This window comes from Oryctolagus cuniculus, chromosome X, assembly GCF_051225735.1.
Source record: "Oryctolagus cuniculus isolate XC-2025 breed Fujian yellow rabbit chromosome X, ASM5122573v1, whole genome shotgun sequence".
In the NCBI taxonomy this organism is placed as follows: Eukaryota; Metazoa; Chordata; class Mammalia; order Lagomorpha; family Leporidae; genus Oryctolagus; species Oryctolagus cuniculus.
In genome coordinates this window covers 33,234,729-33,252,597 of record NC_142888.1, presented here as the reverse complement: position 1 = coordinate 33,252,597, position 17,869 = coordinate 33,234,729, and the positions used below count along the sequence as shown (strand labels likewise).

Sequence of the window (17,869 nt, the reverse complement as noted above, 5' to 3'; positions counted from 1 at the left end):
GATTCTGTGCAAATATGACACCTCGTAATAGAAGGGACTTGAGCATCTGTGGATTTTGGCATCCAAGGGGGAGGGGTCCTGGAACCAACCTCTTGAGGACACCAAGGGACAGCTGTGAGTCACAGTGGAGGTGAAGGCTCTGATATTTGAATATAAACTAATTCACAACTCAGTCCGGAACAGAGAACAGTTACACGGAGAAGTGGCAGGATGTTATAGCTCCTCTTGCTCAGGTGTGTGCCCAAGACGACTCTCTCTGGACTGGGCCAGGCCAAAGCCAAGAGTCAGGTACTCAGTGGGAGACTCTCACATGGGTGGCAGAAACCCAAATACTTGGGCCATCATCCGCTGCCTCCCAGGATGTGCATTAGCAGGGCTCTGGATCTGAAATGGAGGCAGGACTTGATCTCAGGCACTCTGATAGGGGGCGTAGGCAGCCCAAGTCGCAGCCTAACCCACTGTGCTCCCAGAAAATCTTTAAATTCCTTTTTTAAACGGGGGCCAGGATTTTAGCATAGCTGGTAAAGCTGCCGCCTGTGATGCTGACATCTCATAAGGGCACCAGTTTGTGTCCCAGCTGCTCTTCTTCCATCCATCTCTCTGCCAATGGCCTGGGAAAAGCAGAGGAAAATGACCCAAGTGTTTGGGCCACTGCCACCCACGTGGGAGACCCTGATGAAGTTCCTGGCTCCTGGCTTCCATCTGGCCCAGTCCTAGGCGTTGTGGCCATCCGGAGGAGTGAACCAGCAGATAGAAGATTCTCTCTCTCTCTCTCTTTCTCACTCTGACTTTCAAAAATAAATAAGTACATTTGTAAAACATGTTTCAAAAAATGTATTTCAAAGGCAGAGACAAAGACATAGAGAAAGATCTTCTGTCCTCTGGTTCACTCCCCACATGCCACAACAGCCAGGGCTGGGCCAGGCGGAAGCCAGGAGCCCAGAACTCCATCTGGGTCTCCCACATGGGTGGCAGGGATCCAAGTACTTGAGTCACCAACTGCTGCTTTCCAGATGTTCATTAGCAGAGGGCTGGGAGACGAAGTGGAGTTGAGACTTGAACCCAGGCATTCCGATAGGGGGTGCAGGGGTCCTAAGCAGCATTGTAACTGTTCTGTCGGATGCCCACCACCTCTGTTTTCTTTCTTTCTTTTTTTTTCTTTGACATAGAGTTCTTTATTGTATCCGAAGTACAGCACTTTTTTTTTTGCCATATTATAATTTGAAAAGATATAATGAACACACAGTGAAATTCATCCTCTTGATGTACAGTGAGTTTGGCCCGACAAAAGCAGTTACATAACCAACTGCCACAGCAGCCAGAGGGATCCTGTTACAACCCACGTTAGCCCCAGCCCTCCTCAGCTCGGGGCCCTGCTGTGGCTCTCCCTTTACTCAGATTAAGAGCCAAAGTCCTCTCTCCGGCCCATGAGGCATAGACCATCTCTGACCTCAGCTCCCGCCACTGGCCCCTTCACTCACTCTATTCCTGCCTCCACTGGTTTCCTCTTTGTTCCTCAATTGTACCAGGCAGGCTCTTGCCTCAGGGCCTTTGCACAGGCTTTGCCCTTTGCCTGGATCCCTTTCCCCCTTGATATTCCTCCTGGGTCACACTGACTCTTGCATGGACTCCTCCAGGTCTCACAGTCTGGGATGTGGACACTCCTGGAATCACACAGGCGGGAGTGTACACACACATATGATGTCACATTTGGGGGAAGCAATATTAGGGTCACACTGTCTGGGGTGTGCACACTACATGCCTGAGAGTAAAACAGAGGAGGGTGTTGTGGAAAACTTTTAAGATGCTTATTTCAGCGCAAAAATACTTGCAATCCAGTTTTGTATAACACATTTCCTGTGACCTTTTTGAAGATCCCTTGTACACACATGATGACGTCACTCCACGTGGGGTAAGCTTGCTGGGGTATGCTGATTGCAGTGTGGACACTGGGGTTTGGCATCTGCACAGTCACAGGTAATCTGGAGTGGTTACTCCTGAAGTGCCCCAGACTGGGGAGGTGTACTCCTGGGGACAGGAGTTTGGGGTGTGAACACTGGAGTCGCACAGATGAGACAAGGACAGGGCTGAGGACACCAACAGAGAAGAGACACAAGTGTGGTCAAACAGGAGGGGGCACCCCTGGATTCTCACAAGCTTGGCTGTGGCCACCCCTGTGGTTACACCATGTGTGATGTGGACGCTTCCAGGGGTGACGTACACTGAGAGCATCCCTGAGAGACACTTCCGGGGACCACATCCTCAAGCCACAGAGATTGGTGAATGGCCACCCCTGGCTCCCAGAGACTCGGTGTGGGCACTTGTCGACTCCGTCCTAATGGCGCAAACACCCTGGGAGTGTCCACAGTCACGTAGCCTTCGGTCATACATTCTTGGGCCGTGCATAGTCCTGGGACCACACAGTTGGGTGTGGCTATTCTTGTGGTCAGACTAGAGCATAAACACACCCCTAAGCGCACACCCTTCTAGAGTTTAAATATCACTTTGGACTGGGGACTGGATACCTGTTGTCAAAGATGTGTGCATTCTGCTGGGGTCACTCAGACTGTGGTGTGACAACTCCTGGGTCGGTCACAGAGAGTGTTTTTTGAAGACACAGAATTCAGCTGCAGCAAATGGTTCTGCCTACATAGCTGGGGAGTTTCTGTCCACTCCTGCTCATTCAACTGCATGAATGTAGGACTGTAAGCAGGGCTGACTTTCTGACACTTACAAGAGTTTATAAACCTACAAAATGTGTTCTGGGGAGCTGTTTGGTGTCTGGTTAAATCTGTGTACCTTTTTACAGATTATTTAAAAAAAAAAACACTCCACCTTTCATTATTTATTTGAGACGGAGACCTCCCATTCACTGGCTCACCCAAATATCTGCAAAGGTTGGGGCCAAAGCCAGGAACCAGGAACTTAGTCCAGGTCTCCCACACAAGGGGCAGGAATTCAATGCCTCGAGCATCATCATTTGTGCCAACCCAGGGTCTGCATTGACAGGAAGCTAGAATCAGGAGCTGGGAATCGAACTCAGGTACCCCAGATACGGGATATGGGTGTATTAACCTCTAGGCTAAATGCTTGCTCTCAGAATATTTTAAAAAGTGCACGTATTCCTATGTGTTCACATACACAAGCTTGAGGGTACTTCAAAAAGTTTCTGGAAAGATGGAATCAGTAGTTTATTTTGGGGGCCGCCATTGCCACCTGCAGAGCCAGCATCCCATATGGGCACTGGTTCAAGTCCTGGCTGCTCCTCTTCTGATCCAGCTCTCTGCTATGGCCTGGGAAAGCAGTGGAAGATGGCCCAAGTGCTTGGGTCCCTGCACCCATGTGGGAGACCCAGAAGAAGCTCCTGGCCCCTGGCTTCGGATCAGCACAGTTCTGGCCATTGCGGCCAATTGGAGAGTGAACCAGTGGGTGGAAAACCTCTCTCTAACTCTGCCTTTCAAACAAATAAATCTTTTTCTAAAAGAAAGTTTATTTTGGGGCTGGTGCTGTGGCGTAGTAGGTTAAGCCTTTGCCTGCAGCGCTGGTATCTCATATGGCTGCTCCTCTTCTGATCCAGCTCTGCTAATGCACCTGGGAAAGTAGTGAACTATGTCCCAAGTGCTTGGGCCCCTGTGCACACGTGGGGGATCTAAATGAAGCTCCAAACTCCTGGCTTCAGCCTGGCCCAGCCCTGACTTTTACAGCCATTTGGAGAGTGAACCATGGGGCTAGCATTGTGGCATAGTAGGCTAAGTCTGCCTGCGGCACCAGCATCCCATATGGGTGCTGGTTTGTGTCCTGGCTGCTCCTCTTCCAAGTCAGCTCTCTGCTTATGGCCTGGGAAAGCAGTGGAAGATGGTCCAAGTGCTTGGGCCCCTGTATCCATGTGGGATACCCAGAAGCTCCTGGCTCCTGGCTTTGGATTGGCTCAGCTCTCGCTATTACAGCCATTTAGGGAGTAAATCAGTGGATGGAAGACCTCTATAACTTGGCCTCTCAAATAAAAATTTTTTAAAAAGTTTATTTTGATGCAAACAAATTGAAATCCATGCAGTCTTCTCATAATATGCATTTTATACAACTTTTTGGGAAGACTCCTCATATGCATGAACCTCAAAAATTTTTATGCCAAAATAAACATATCTAATTCCATTTCCCATGAACTTTTTGAAGCACCCTATACACTGTATTACAATGCGAACCCACTATACTGAAATTTAATTATTACTATGTATGAAATTGAAACAAAATTGGGGTGCAGTAACATATGGGGCTTCCTTTTTAATTAGAACACCGAATTATAAAATCTGCCATCATTCATAGTAGTGACAAATATGAAAAATATTGTCATAATCCTTCAACTGTAACATAACATAAAGAAGGGTATTTTGTGTCAGTGAGAAAATCACAGGTATTGCTTTTCCTATTGTGACTTGTTGCCAGCATTCCTAACTGGGAACCAAGCTAAATTTGAGTCATTCAGGAAAAATGCGACATTTTCCTCCATCAAATTCATGGATACCCTCATTTCTACCCAAGTGAAAAGTCTCTGCTGTAGGTAGGAGTTGTGGACATAATTAGGACACCCCTGGAGAGGTATGGACAAGAGGCGAAGCCTCAGTCAGGAATTTGAGAGACTCGTGTTCTGCTTCTTTCCTTGGCGTCTTTGTGGTGACCATTGCAGATTCCAACATGTGGCTTGCTTGTTCGGGCCCCATTGATGACATTTTAAAACTAGGTTCAATTCAAGTTCTGGCTTTCCTGATCACGAGCAGCTTTGGTGTTTCTATCAGCTTGCCAGCTCACTGAGGGTGAAAGAAAAAGAGTGTCAAATAAAGATGTATGTTCCCACTTTCTTCTATAATCATCGTTCATTAAACTGCTAACATTTTTGTGACCCTTTCCCCTGCTTTTACAGTGAACTGTAGCAGACAGAAAGCAAAAATGCATGGAACATAAATTCAGTTGCATGAGCGACTGCGCTAAGGCATTCTTTTGTGTATAGTGTTCCTTTGCACTGTTCCCAGGGCATTTACCACGATTTGGTGGGGATACAGAGTGCTGCTAGGAACACTGTAGCACTCAGTTCTCAGGAGTGGAAGAGGCATACACACAGCTACCATAGATAGTGGTTAAGTTTCCACATTGGCCACATCTTTCCACTTCCAGCAGTGCATCAGAGGATCCTAATTGCTACACATCCTTCCAACCATTCAGTGTCGTCCATCTTGTTAGTTTTAGCTTGCATTTCCCTGTTGAGCAGATTTTCACCTGCTTACTGGCCATTCTCATATTTATCTATTCATTTGAAAGGCAGATTGACAGAGACTGAGAGGTCTTCCATCCACTGGTTCACTCCTCAAATGGCCACAACAGCTGAGGCTGAAGCCAGGAGCCAGGAACTCCTCCATCCAGGTCCCCCAAGTGGGTGACAAGAAGTCAGGTTAAGTACTTGAGCCATCACCTGCTGCTTCCCAGGCGCATTAGCAGGGACCTGGATAGGTTGCAGAGCAGCCGAGACCCAAACTGGTGCCCCAATATGGGATGTGAGCATCCCAAATGCTGGCTTAACCTGTTGTGCCACAGCACCTGCCCCTCATTTTCATATTTTTTCCTTCCTGATTTATAAGTCCTCTTTAATATTGATACAATAAACAGAGCTTGTAAACACCTTTTCCCAGTATGATTTGCTGCTTCAGTGTTGTTGTTGTTGTTTTTTTTTTAATAAGGCATCTACACATGGATTCCTTCCTTTGCCCAAATATTAACCAGAGAGGTCTTCCACGACAGCCATGGAAATACTACAGACATTGTGCCTAGAATTCTTGACTCTCTCTACCCTGCTTTTTTTCTATTTTCCATATCCCATATTCTTTTTACTTATTATATATCAGGGTACTTCAAGAAGTTCACAGAAAAATTGATTTTAAAAGGGAAGTTTATTTTGGCACAAAAACTCGTGAAATCGATGCATGTAAGTGGTCTTCAAAACGTTCATGGCGAATGTGGGTTTCTGAAAAAACGAGGCATAGATTTCACAGATTTGGGAGGCACCAAAGTAAACTGATATTATTCCATTTTCCCATGAGCTTTTTGAAAGATGCTCCTATATCAGAAGGAATAAAGGATATATGTGTGTGTGTGTGTGTGTATATATATATATATATATACATTTATATATTTCTCTCTCTATATATATATAGAAATGCAAGCTGTGTAGTGTCTGTGCAAGCTCAGGTGTTCACAGGTTGCCTTATGGTTTCCTGCCTCTTGCACAAATCAGCAGCTCCACCAGGGCTGAGACCTGTGCCTCTTTTGTTCCCTGCTCTATTTCCAAACCTGGAACCACAACGGGGCCCACGATACGTGCTCAACATTTACCAAATGCCTCAATTTGTGCAATGCTTCAAGTAGTCCCTGGCACACCTTAGTAAAAAGTGTGGTTGACTAAAAATCTTATCAGTTGGTAGAGAAAGTGCAAAGGTGAAATTTTAACTGAGTTCAAGGGGCCCTCACTCAAACTTACCCACGTTAATGTGAACAGTTCATTTCAATTTCATTATCTTCCATCTACCCAAGAAAAAGAAAAGGGATTCAGATATTTGGCTTAATCTACTGAGTCTTCCAGTTACTGCGAGGCAGGGAAGAGAATCTCGGCCCCCAAACCACATGACTGGGGGCAGATGGAGGCACACTGGGCAGGGGTTGATATGGGCTCAGAACCCCATTTCCAGACCTCGGGGGCCAGCTGGGTGTGGCGCTGAGGGGCAGCCAGGGGCTGGGACAATGCGTCCGCTCTGCTGATGGGGCAGTCCTGAGGGCGGATCTCCTTGGCTAGCCGGCCAGTCTTCTTCAACACGCAGGCCTCTTGGTATGGGGGTGCGATGGGGGGCTGGGTGGGTGGGGTGTACTTGTACTCAGAGCCATCCTGTAGCTGCAGGGATGCAAGACATGGGGAGAAGGTGAGGACCTGGGAACCTTTGGCAGCCCCTCCCCCCATTCCCTCCACACCCACCCAGCGGTCAACTGGGCACTCACGTCCAGTGGATAACTGCGATCCGAATCATAGGCGCTCAGGTCCCCACAGGTCACAAAAGGCACAATGATGCGGGTGGGTCCATCCAACTGGTTGAAATCTGGGTCTTAGGAACAGGCAGAAAGAAACTCAAGACAGGGCCGGGATGCCAGGAGCCAGGCGTGACTCAGGCTGTGACATGGGTGTCAGGTCCTCCCCACATACCCACCGGCCTCTCTCTGGCATGCGCCCAAACCCCACCAGAAAGCTTTCACCCCTTCTAAAACACCTTCCGTTTTCTCACAGCCTCTATGTCCACCTGACATTCTATTATTTGCTGCCAGGAACTTGTCTCATTCTAACGTGAGCTCTATAAGGGCGGGTGCTTGTCTCATCCTCATAGGGGTGAGGTGGAAGACCCCGTGTGGGCCACACTTCCACGGAGGGGTGAGATTTCCATCTGGGGTGTGGCTGGAGGGACAGAACTGTCACCAGCTCTGAGAGTTAGCTGCCCTTAGTGGACTTAACTGGGCTCAAGATCCCGCTGGGACAAATCACCCAGAAAGGGCAAGAATAAGGGCTCTCCCGAAACAGGTTACATAAGGGGGGTAGAGTTTCTCCCAGGCTGGGGCCCGGGGCTCTGGCTCTCACCGTACGAGTGGTCCAGCAGGGGCTTGCTCAGGTCCGGCTTGAAGCCCTCAGGAGGGTCGTAACCCTGGCAGACAGCAAAGGCCTCTGGGGGAGGAATGTGGAGGGAGGGTGGGGACTGGCTGCCACCCCCACAGCCCCAGCATCACCTGCGCCTGCCTGCCCCGCCCCTCACTGACCAATGCTGGAGTTCCGGCTGCTCTTGGGCTTGGCACAGAGCACGCTGGAGAAGAAGATGCGCAGCTGGCTGTAGAGCAGCGTCACATCCCGGCCTCGGAAGATCTGCAGCGGGCCGAAGCAAGGAGCACGGGGGTGAGGGCGGCCGCGGGGACCTGGCGCTCCACTCCGCCGGGATCCCCGACACTTACCTTGGCCACGAAGCAGCCCCCCGGCTTTAGGACGTGTGTGGCAATATTCAGAGCCTGTGGGCAGGACAGACGGCTGAGGCTGAGGCTGAGGCGGAGACAGCTAGCAGGGGGCCAAAGGAGGGCGTGCGTGGGGTGGGGGGGTCAAGGTTACTCACTGCTAGGAGGAGCTGGGCTTGCATGTACTCATCTACGTCATGGAGGCCAGTTACTGCGGTGAGAGGGACAGTGTTAGGGGGCGTGTCCACTTCTCCGCAGCCTCTGGGCTCGCTGCTGCTGAGGTCCTCGAGGCAACCCCAGCCTGCCACTGGGCGCACAGGCTGAGCTCCCAACACTTAGCTGCTCCTTTTACTTCTCCCAACCGCCTCACACGCAAGCAGCGTCACTTCCTTCTGCAGCCCCCACTGCTCCCCTGAGCCCCAGTCTCATCAAATGGATTCCCCATCTCCCACACTTCAAAAACCAACCTCCTCAGCTTCCCTCCCAAACCCGCTCCTTCCAGGTGATCAGGCCCCAGACAATGGCCTTTGACCTCCCCCTCTCCCAGGTCCTCTCCTCACACCCACATCCCAGCCACTATCAAGTCTTCTCTCAAAAGATCTCCTGAGGGGCCAGTGCTGTGCATAGCAGGTAAAGCCGCAGCCTGCAGTGCCGGCATCCTATATGGGCGCCAGTTCGAGTCCCAGCTGCTCCACTTCCGATTCAGCTCTCTGCTGTGGCCTGGGACAGCAGTGGAAGATGGCCCGAGTCCTTGGGCCCCTGCACCCGCGTAGGATACAAGACCCAGAAGAAGCTCCTGGCTCTTGGCTTCTGATCAGTGCAGCTCTGGCCGTTGCAGCCAGCTGGGCAGTGAACCAGCAGATGGAAGACCTCTCTCTCTCTCTCCCTCTGCCTCTCTGTAACTCTTCCAAATAAATAAATCTTTAAAAAAAAAAGATCTCCTAAATCATTCCTCTCTACCACTGCCATTGCCACCAGCACTCACCCAGACCTGCAGTGGCCTTGTCTCCCCCAAGGCCCCTGCTGCCACCCTTGCTCCTCCTCCTACTCACAGCGGCCTAAGGGGTCCCGGCACAGCTGGGGCCAGGCACAGTCGTACCTCTGCTCACAACCCTCTCATGGTTTTCTGTGAACTCTCTTCTCAATGAAAACACCAATGCTCTCACCATGGCCCGCAAGGCCCTAGAGGCTCTGTCCCCTTGTCACTCCCCCTCACTCTGTCCCAACCACACCAGAACTCCTTGTTGATTCTCATACAGACCAAGCACCCCCTCGCCTCAGGGCCTTCGCATGGGCTAGAACTTAGGTTGCATGGCTCTTCCTGCAGGCAAACCCATGGCTCATTCCCTTGCTTCCTTTCAGTCTCTGTTGGCAAGCCAGGGAGGTGTTGCCCATCTAACTACGTAACCGGCACTCCGGAAATGTGTGTTCAGTGGGAGAACGAATGAACAGAAAATGGAACTGTACAGGTGCAGAGATAACAGAGGGAAGGGCGGACAGCAGGCACAAAACTTGAAAGGGTAGGGGAGAGGGCAGAGGCAGAGAGCAGGCAGCAGGGGTGGGGAGAGCCCCGGGGTACCTGAAGAAGTAGGAGATACAGAGGATGACACAGCTGGGAGCCCGCCTGGACTTCCATTTCCCTCTCCCCCCGGCCCGGTGCTTACCATCAGGAGCCCCGTCGCACACCACTAGGTCTGCAGGGCAGCCCTCAAAATGCTGAATGATTTCCTTGGCAGTGGACAGCTATGGAGAGGGGGAGGGAGAGAGAGAGACAGAAAGTGGCCCTAGGGACTTCCGCCATCACTCTTCAATTTCACCTGCCCATGGTCCCACTCCCAGTCCCCGGGTCAGCCATATTCTCAGACTTTGTCCAACTAAGACTGCGTTTCTATCTTCTCTTCTCTTTCCTTCTTTCTTTTAACATTTGTAAAACTGCAGTGTTGGTAGGGAAATAGTTTGACACATAATATTTGGATACAATTATGGTCTCAAAGTATCATATCACATAGTAACACGGCAGCTATCTTAGTGTAAGTACAGTCTATTTATATAACCAGGAAATCTGAGAACACATTTCTCAGAAGAAATCTCCACAATTAAGCAACATATGACTGCAGTTTTTAAGACTGAGTTTGATCTCTGGGGATCTGGTCTCATCCGTGTTACTGTGCATACAATGCACTGCTTCTCTCTCCTCTCGCTGCTGACTTTCTCAGTCTGTTTCTCTGCCCTTCTCCCCATCTCTTTTCTACCATTCTGTCTGTCTCCCATTTTTCATAGCACCCGGGAGGGGGCCTTTAGCTAGAACACACCCCAATACCCTCAGCCATGCTCTCACCTGGGTGATGTCCCCTTGGATCTGGGTCACACCTGGTAGCGGAGCCATGGCTTGCAGGTCCACAGCCACCACTTGGCCAGACCCTTGGCCCCTAAGGACAACACAGTGGGCCCATGTTAGGCCAGTGTGTAGTCCTAGCTGCCCTTCCCCCAACACCCACTCTTGGGGGCCCCCCAGTCTGGGCTCCCCACACTCACCCAATCTTCTGGCTCAGCACCTGGCTCCAGCTGCCTGGGGCTGCACACAGGTCAACTGCCCGTGTCACACCTAGACACACAGAGTCAAAGGGCATGGGTAAGCTGTACCCACCTCACCAACCTGGGGTCCCTGCAAAGTTCACCCCTCTCTCTGGGGAGCACCCACATCTCTGAACTGCCCGGGTCCTCTGCCCATCATCCTTTCCTGCCCATGTCCCTGTCCCGGAGTCCTTCCAAGTCAGACCATCTATCACAGGGAGCTCTGGAGACCTAGCCCACAGCATTGTCCCCACCCACCGTGTCCTCCCCCCTCACTGTCTCCCCGCCCCCTGTGAGTTGTCACCAGCTAGGGACCTTTAAAGAGCTGGAACTCTTCATCCAGCTGTAGCAGTTTGAAGGCGCTGCGGGCACGCCAGCCATTCTCCTTGGCCAGGCGGTAGTAGACATCTCGCTTGTCTTTCGAGGTCCGTCCCATCTCACACCAGTCACCAGGTGGCTTCTGCTACCACCTCCCTGTGCAGGGCGGAAAGAACCACACACAACAAAGTGGGCTCATCTGACTCACCCACATGACAACAGCCTTTCCATGAAGGTGGACCATCCCTACCCCCCCATCCCTCGGATCACATCCTCATCCATGTCCCGTTACCTTTCAGTTAGCTGCCCACTCTCCCACTCCGTCGTTAAGCAATCAATGGGGTGAGCACGTCGACTACAACACTCCTATCAGCCCCCGCTGATTCCCAGGTAACACCCCACCAGGCTTCTAAGACTCTCACGACCACAAAGCCCCTGACTCCAGTGGGACCATGAGATCCTCCTCAAGGCAGCTCCGCGGGTATCTGGGCTGTTGAGTTCCCATGCTCCCTCCCGCGCACCCCGCACGCTCGTCCCTATGCGGACAAACCTTGGGTCTGAAGCCCACCAGGTAGCAGCCGCCGGAACTGTGCAGCTGCAGCGCTCAGGGCGGTCCACGCTCCTTCCCTGGCCGGCGGGACAGCGTAGACGTGCCTCCACACTCTCGGCTTGGAGCTCCGTCCTCGGCACCCCAGGGGCCTACCTTAGCTTTCCGAGCGGGGAGAAGCGGCAGGAAGCAGGCTTGTTCGCCTGCAGCTCAAGCCTTGGTAAGAGCGCAAACAAGTGAGAAAAGGTAGAGCTTCAATTTGTGTCCGCAGCTGCCCTGAACGCCGGTCTCACATGCCTAAAAGTTACCGCGACCGGCCAAGCTCGGCACAGCGGAGAGACCTGGACCCAACCTGAACGTACAACGTGTGTCCCGTCATCTTGGGTCGACGTATCGGAGAAACGCGAACTGCTGTTCCCAGAATGCAACGGGCACGACAAAAAAAGATCTAACTCACGCACGGCGTGGCTGAAACGTCGCGAAGCTTGAGAGCTGATTCTTTGTTCTTTTGTTCCAAGGCCAAGTTCGGTTTCCTTCCTGGCCCCTCCCTTCTCGGATCGTGCAGGTCGGTCGTCGAGCCCGAGGACTACATTTCCCAAGATGCAACGAGAACGATGACGCCCATTCGTTTTACGCGTGGCGCGAAGCGAAATAACCGCTGGGGGCGTCCACGCGACAGTAAGGATGGCGCGTGGGTGAAGTGCGCCTTCGCGCGGAAGCTACTGTTCCGCGTTTTCGAATCCCACTTCGCTAATTAGCCGAACTGCCTGAAGTTTGCTAGCTCAGAGCTTTAGTTTCCCCATCTGGAAAATGGGGCAAGTCGATAGTACACATTCGATGCCGTTATTGGGAGGATGAAATAATTATAGCGTACCGCACTGTTTGGCTTTTTGTATTTCTCCGTTCTTTACACATTTTTGACTGCTGCCCCCACACTCATGAAAAATCTAGACCCAGCGCATAAACATGGTAATGATATAAATGAATTAATAATAATGAAAACATCATAGCATTTACTGTGTGCTAGGCACTATCATAAGTGCTCTCTTATGTGCTGGTAAATGGTTAACCGACTTTCGGGAAGGGAGGCGCTGGTTTCTAACATTTTCCACTTCCCATGGTTTACATAACGATCATCTTGTCAACTTAGCAGTTACCAACTGCGGTCACAGAACACGGAGATACAGGAAAAGCACCATTATATAGTACTTCCACCAGACAGCTAAAATACAGTAAAAGCACCATTATATAGCACTTCTACTGGACAGATAAAACAGGGCTAAATGACCTCAAGAGCATAGTAGATGTAGTGAAATCCGGTTAGCTAGGAAGTGGTGACTTTTTATTACTTAAAAATCTAATTCATTTAATTGTAGGTTGACATTATTTCATTTTTCTCAATAACTAACAACCAGTTTGCAAACATTCTTGAAAACTGAACAAGCAGTCCCTGCACACCTGTACAACCTGGCCCCAGCACAGTGCTCAATTCTTTACTTCGTTCACTCTTTTTTTTTTTTTAATAAATAAGTCCTTTTTTAAAAGATTTATTTATTTATTTGAAAGTAAGAGTTACACAGAGAGAAGGAGAGGCAGAGAGAGAGAGAGAGAGAGAGCGAGTGAGAGAGAGCTCTTCCATCTGCTGGTTCACTCCCCAATTGGCCGCACTGGCCTGAGCTGCGCCAATCCGGAGCCAAGAGCCAGGAGCTTCTTCTGGGTCTCCCGTGCAAGGGGCAGGGGTCCAAGGACTTGGGCCATCTTCTACTGCTTTCCCAGGCCACAGCAGAGAGCTGGATCAGAAGTGGGTCTCGAACCGGCATCCATATGGGTTGCCGGTGTTTCAGGCAGCTGCTTTACCCGCTATGCCACAGCACCGGCCCTGGGTGTATGCTAATATTGTATGAGCAGACATGCTAGTATTTGTATACATTTCCTTACTAAAATAACTATGAAATATATTCACGATGTAAGTCCATAATGTTGTCTCAGGTGGTGATGAAAGCTATAAAGAATACTAAAGGAAGATGAAAGGGGTGGAGAATAACAGAGGGGGTTCAGTTGCTGTTTTGGAGGACGCAGTCCGGGAAGCCTTGTCCAGAGGGGGGAATTCTGAGCTCAGACCTGAAGGAGGGCGCCCCGTAGGAATATTTGCAGGTAGTGCTTTCCAGGCAGAAGGAGCGGCAAATTCGAAGGCCTGAAGTGGAGCTGAACGATTGAGTCCTCATTCCTCTGCCCGCTGAGCTTCACGCGTTCTGTTCCGGTCACTGCGGCTTCCCGGCGCTGGGTACGGGGCCTGGCGCACAGCTGATGTTCAGTCCGTGTTTATGGGCATTCTGCTTGCCTTCTTTCCTCGGTGCTGCTTCTCGTGGTTTTGTGGGGGCCGTGGGAGGCGGACACTCCGGAAGGAGTTGCCTGAGACCAGGGAAGAAGCCAGAGCTTTGTCAGTGGAGCTTGAAGGGCTGTGGCCTGCTGGGAACCTGCTGCCCACCCCCCACCCCACCCCCCCAGCCTCGGAGGTGAGCGAGTGTGAGATAGGAAGGGTTCAACCATGCCAGGTTTGGGGGGGGGGCGGGGGAAAAAGCCATGTTTGTTAGCGAAATGGTGCCGTCTTATCTAAAGCGCCATCTTGGGCTCTGCTCCAGCCACCACCGTGTACGCTAGGTTCAGCCTCTCCAGGACGCAGCCTGGTTTACTGAGTCAGGTGACTGAAAGGTGGTAACCCCACCCCCACTCTAACAGATTCGCTGTCCCTATTCCCCCATCCCTTGTTTATAACAAGGCCTGTTTCCCAGCCCAGGGCCCCCACTCCCACCCCCACCCCCCTTGAATAAACCCTTCCCCCTACTCTGGCGTTTGGTGTGTTTTGTGGTGGGCTTACAATGTTCACCCTGTGGGATGCTTCCCACGTCCTGTTTTCTTGCCCGTTCACAAAGAGGATGTTTAATTTTTAGCAAAGAAACCTGCTTCCTCCAGAGGGACCCAGGGGGTTTGGGGGGACAAGAGCCAGGCTCTGAACTCTCCAGGCTCTTCCCGAAGAAGGGTGTCGGCCCAGTAACTCCCACCCGGCACCCCACCGAGTGTAAACGTTGTCCTCCCCGCAGCCTCCCCAAGAGGCCAAGGAGGGGGAGCTGCTCTCTGGAGCTGGAAGGGAAACTCAACAGTTATTCAGTGGGGAGCCCACATGAAAGCAAAGGGCTGAGTCAGATGCCAAAGGCAGCCAAGTGGGGCTTTGCTGTCACAGATGGAGAGCAGTTGCTGAAGTCACAGATGCGCTGTTGTCCCAAGTGCTTTCCGTGCACTGCCTCTTTCCCGTAGCCCTGGGAGTTGGGCGTTATTTTGCCCTTGAGGGAGCAGAGAGAGGTTTAGGAACTTGCTTGTGGCCACAGAGCTACCGAGGGGGTGTGGGGGGGAACCCAGCTGAGAACGCTTTTGCTGTGGCTGCTTTGGTCAAGTTAGTCCCTCTCTGGAACGCTCCTGAGCCGTGGGCTGGCTTTCATAAACACCGGGGTCTCTCTGGACGAGCTGATAAGAACCCCACATGAACTTTGATAAGCTGCATGGGAATCCCAAATGACACTCAAGCATTCTCAAGCCGCTTTATAACACCGGGCAGAGCCTCTGGCCCCAGGCACCCTCACACACATCTGGACCTTGTGCAACCAGCTGCCCCACACAACCCAAACCCCACTTTCCCTTTCTTTCTCTTTCTACCAGCATAAGCTGAGAACTTGCTATTTTATTTGTCTATGTATTTATTTGAGAGGCAGAAAGACAGCAGGAGCTCCTATCTGCTTGCTCTGTCCCTGAATACCCACAGCAGTCCAGGCCAAAGGCAGGACCTGCGAGCTGGGGACTCAATCCGAGTCTCCCGTGTGAATGGCAGGAGCTCACTTACTTGAGCCGTCACTGCTGCCCCCCCGGGTCTGCATTAGCAGGAAGCTGGAGTCAGGAGCTGGAACCAGGACGTGAACCTAGGTACTCCGATATGGGAAGTGGGAGTCTTAACCAGTATCTTAACTGCTAAACCAACCACCTGCCCCAACCACGTAACAGAGCTACAGCGTATAGAGCTAAATGAATGTTCGTTCCTCTTCTAGAAGGGCTTCCTTGGCAGAAATAAAAATAATAATGATAGTAGTATGACACTTGGTAGGTGGCGTTTATTAAGCATCTGCTGTGTGCTGGGCCGTGTTGGAGAGCCAGGGGAGGTTCTGGGAGGGGAGGGAAGCGGTTAGAGCAGGAGGCTGTAGCTGGGAGGTGGTGGAAGCGGATAGGGAAGCATCTGTTTTTCGTACTACGTGTAGTCTAGTTGTTTGGACGGGCCACTTCAGAATTTTCTCGAAATGTGTGTACCTGCCTAGCCCCTCCTCCTCCTCTTTTAGCCACCTGGGCCAAGGCCTTTGCTGACAGGTGTCTTTTTCCCTGGCCAACCTGTAGCACAGATGTGTAATGAGTCTGAGTGGGGGAAGGGCACCAGAGGAGAGAGAAAACAGAGGAGGCAGGGGCGGGGGGTGGGGGTGGGGTGGGGGGGGTGGAGAGAGCTGCTGAAGTGTTTGTGTACCTGTGAGCACTGTGAGTGTTTCTCATCCGCCTGTGCATGTTCTCAGCGGCAGCCATGCGCATGTGAGCTGCCTGTGTGGCTGCCTATGTAACGTGCCTGGTTGTGTCTTCTCTCTGCGGCTTCCTACCCAACTTATGTGTGGCAACTTGTATCTCTCCGGGGTTGTGTGTGGGTGTTGCTCAGGTGTTTATGTGTCTCCTTTGTAATGCTTGCGGCTGATGCGTGTGTTTGGGCATTTGTCTCTCTTCTGCGTGTGTGTGTCTTTCTTCCCTGCATGTCTGCTACCATGTTTGTGTCTCCCCGATGAGTGGCTGCAGGTATGTGCCCTATGGAGCTGTCTTTTGGTGCCACTGTACAAGTTCATGGCTAGCATCCCATATGGGTGCCAGAGCGAGTCCCACTTCTGATCCAACTCCCTGCTGATGTGCCTGGGACAACTAGTAGAGGATGGCCCACATGTCTGAGCTCTTGCTACTCACGTGGGAGATCCGGATGAAGCTTCTGGCTCCTGGCGTCAGCCTGGCCCAGCCCTGGCCATTGCAGCTATGGGGAGTAAACCAGCCGATAGAATGTCTCTCTCTGTCTCTCTCTCTGTAATTCTGATTTTCAAATAAATAAATAAATAAATACTATTTTTAAAAAAAAGTTCAGGCAAATGGAATTAATGGAGAGGATGCCTTTCCCACGAGCTTCTTGAAGTGCTCTCTTATGAATACTATTTGGGCCCCCATTTCTTCTTCAGGCAACCTTAGGTGTATTTTCTAGATCTCCTCTGTGCAAGGAGAGTAGGTGTGCTGTATCTTCCTGCATTTCTTGTGTATGTGCCTGTATACACTTTCCTTGGATGTGTCTTCTCTGACTAGATTTGTCAGTAGCTCTGGGTGTACACGGTGGGCTGCAACCAGATGCCTAAATGCAGTTGTGCGTGCCAGTGACCTATCTGCCTGGGAGTGCCTCTGTCTATGTGACCAGAGCTGTACCTGTTCATACGCGAGCCTACCGCGCACCAAGCTATCACGTTAGGGTATGTTTCTGGAAGTTGGCCTCTGGAGCCATCTGCACCTGCAAGTCTGTGTGGTGGGGGAGTTGGGTGTACAAGACTGTGTGGCCGGTGAGTCTGTGTGTGAGTTTCCTGTTGGTTCTCTTCAGCTTGGCTGTGAATGCGTGGGTGTCTGTGAGTCGACAGTGTCTGGCTGTCTCTCAGTCTGTGGACGATAAGGTCTTTGCCATGATCAGCACTCTGTGGCTGGGCGTGTGACTGCCCTGTGAGCCTAGGCTCTCCATATGCAGTGAGGAGTGCAGGTGTGCCCCTGTCAATCTCTACATATGCCTGGGAGTCTGCCTGCACGTTTGCTCTCACTCACGTGCAAACCGTGTGAGTGACGGTGAGTCTGCCTCCCACCTCTGAGCCCCTAGATGGGGCTGTGCTGGGGCCAGTGCTGTAGCTGTGATCCCTGAGTGTGCAGGAGACTCTCTCTCCTGCTGTGGGGAAGTAAACAGCCCATCCCTCACCCTCCTCCAGCTGCATGTGGGGTAGGGTCATCTAGAATCGCTTTGAAGCCCTAGCCAGCTTCTGGCTTTTCCGGGAATTCTGTGCTCCCTGTTGGGGGTGGGCAGGCAGAAGAGGGGCCTGGACAGATGCCTCTTGTCCACCTGGCCTTCAAGTAGCCCAGTGAAGTTGGGGCCAGACCCCAAGTCCACCCTGTGTGACTCCCTGTAGGGGACATGTGCCTTGCCTGGGACAGACACGCCTGCCCAATGCCTGGATGGGAGTGAACAGACAGACCCCCAGATAAGACAGACAGAGCATGGGGCCCCTCAGTTGGGGTGTGGACAGGCCC

At 51.6% G+C, this 17,869-nt stretch overlaps 1 protein-coding gene across 9 annotated transcripts; it reads right to left on the bottom strand.

The window, feature by feature from the left end:
* Window positions 1-4,256: 4,256 nt before the first annotated feature.
* On the bottom strand, window positions 4,257-12,124 carry FTSJ1 (FtsJ RNA 2'-O-methyltransferase 1). 9 transcript variants are annotated; one of them, XM_051827080.3, is made up of 14 exons: window positions 11,925-12,124; window positions 11,471-11,683; window positions 10,918-11,076; window positions 10,564-10,633; window positions 10,367-10,457; window positions 9,693-9,771; window positions 8,187-8,239; window positions 8,032-8,085; window positions 7,843-7,945; window positions 7,667-7,750; window positions 7,039-7,142; window positions 6,737-6,934; window positions 6,527-6,570; window positions 4,257-4,805 (listed from the first exon to the last, which is right to left on the bottom strand). In XM_051827080.3, exons 3-13 carry the CDS (start codon window positions 11,036-11,038, stop codon window positions 6,532-6,534), a joined length of 996 nt encoding a protein of 331 aa, XP_051683040.1. In that variant the 5' UTR covers window positions 11,039-11,076; window positions 11,471-11,683; window positions 11,925-12,124; the 3' UTR covers window positions 4,257-4,805; window positions 6,527-6,531. The 9 variants fall into 9 exon arrangements, with proteins under 9 accessions (XP_051683040.1, XP_008270793.1, XP_069923117.1 ...); XM_008272571.5 differs by having other exon boundaries at window positions 11,830-12,074; XM_070067016.2 differs by having other exon boundaries at window positions 7,039-7,136; window positions 11,830-12,074.
* Window positions 12,125-17,869: the final 5,745 nt, after the last annotated feature.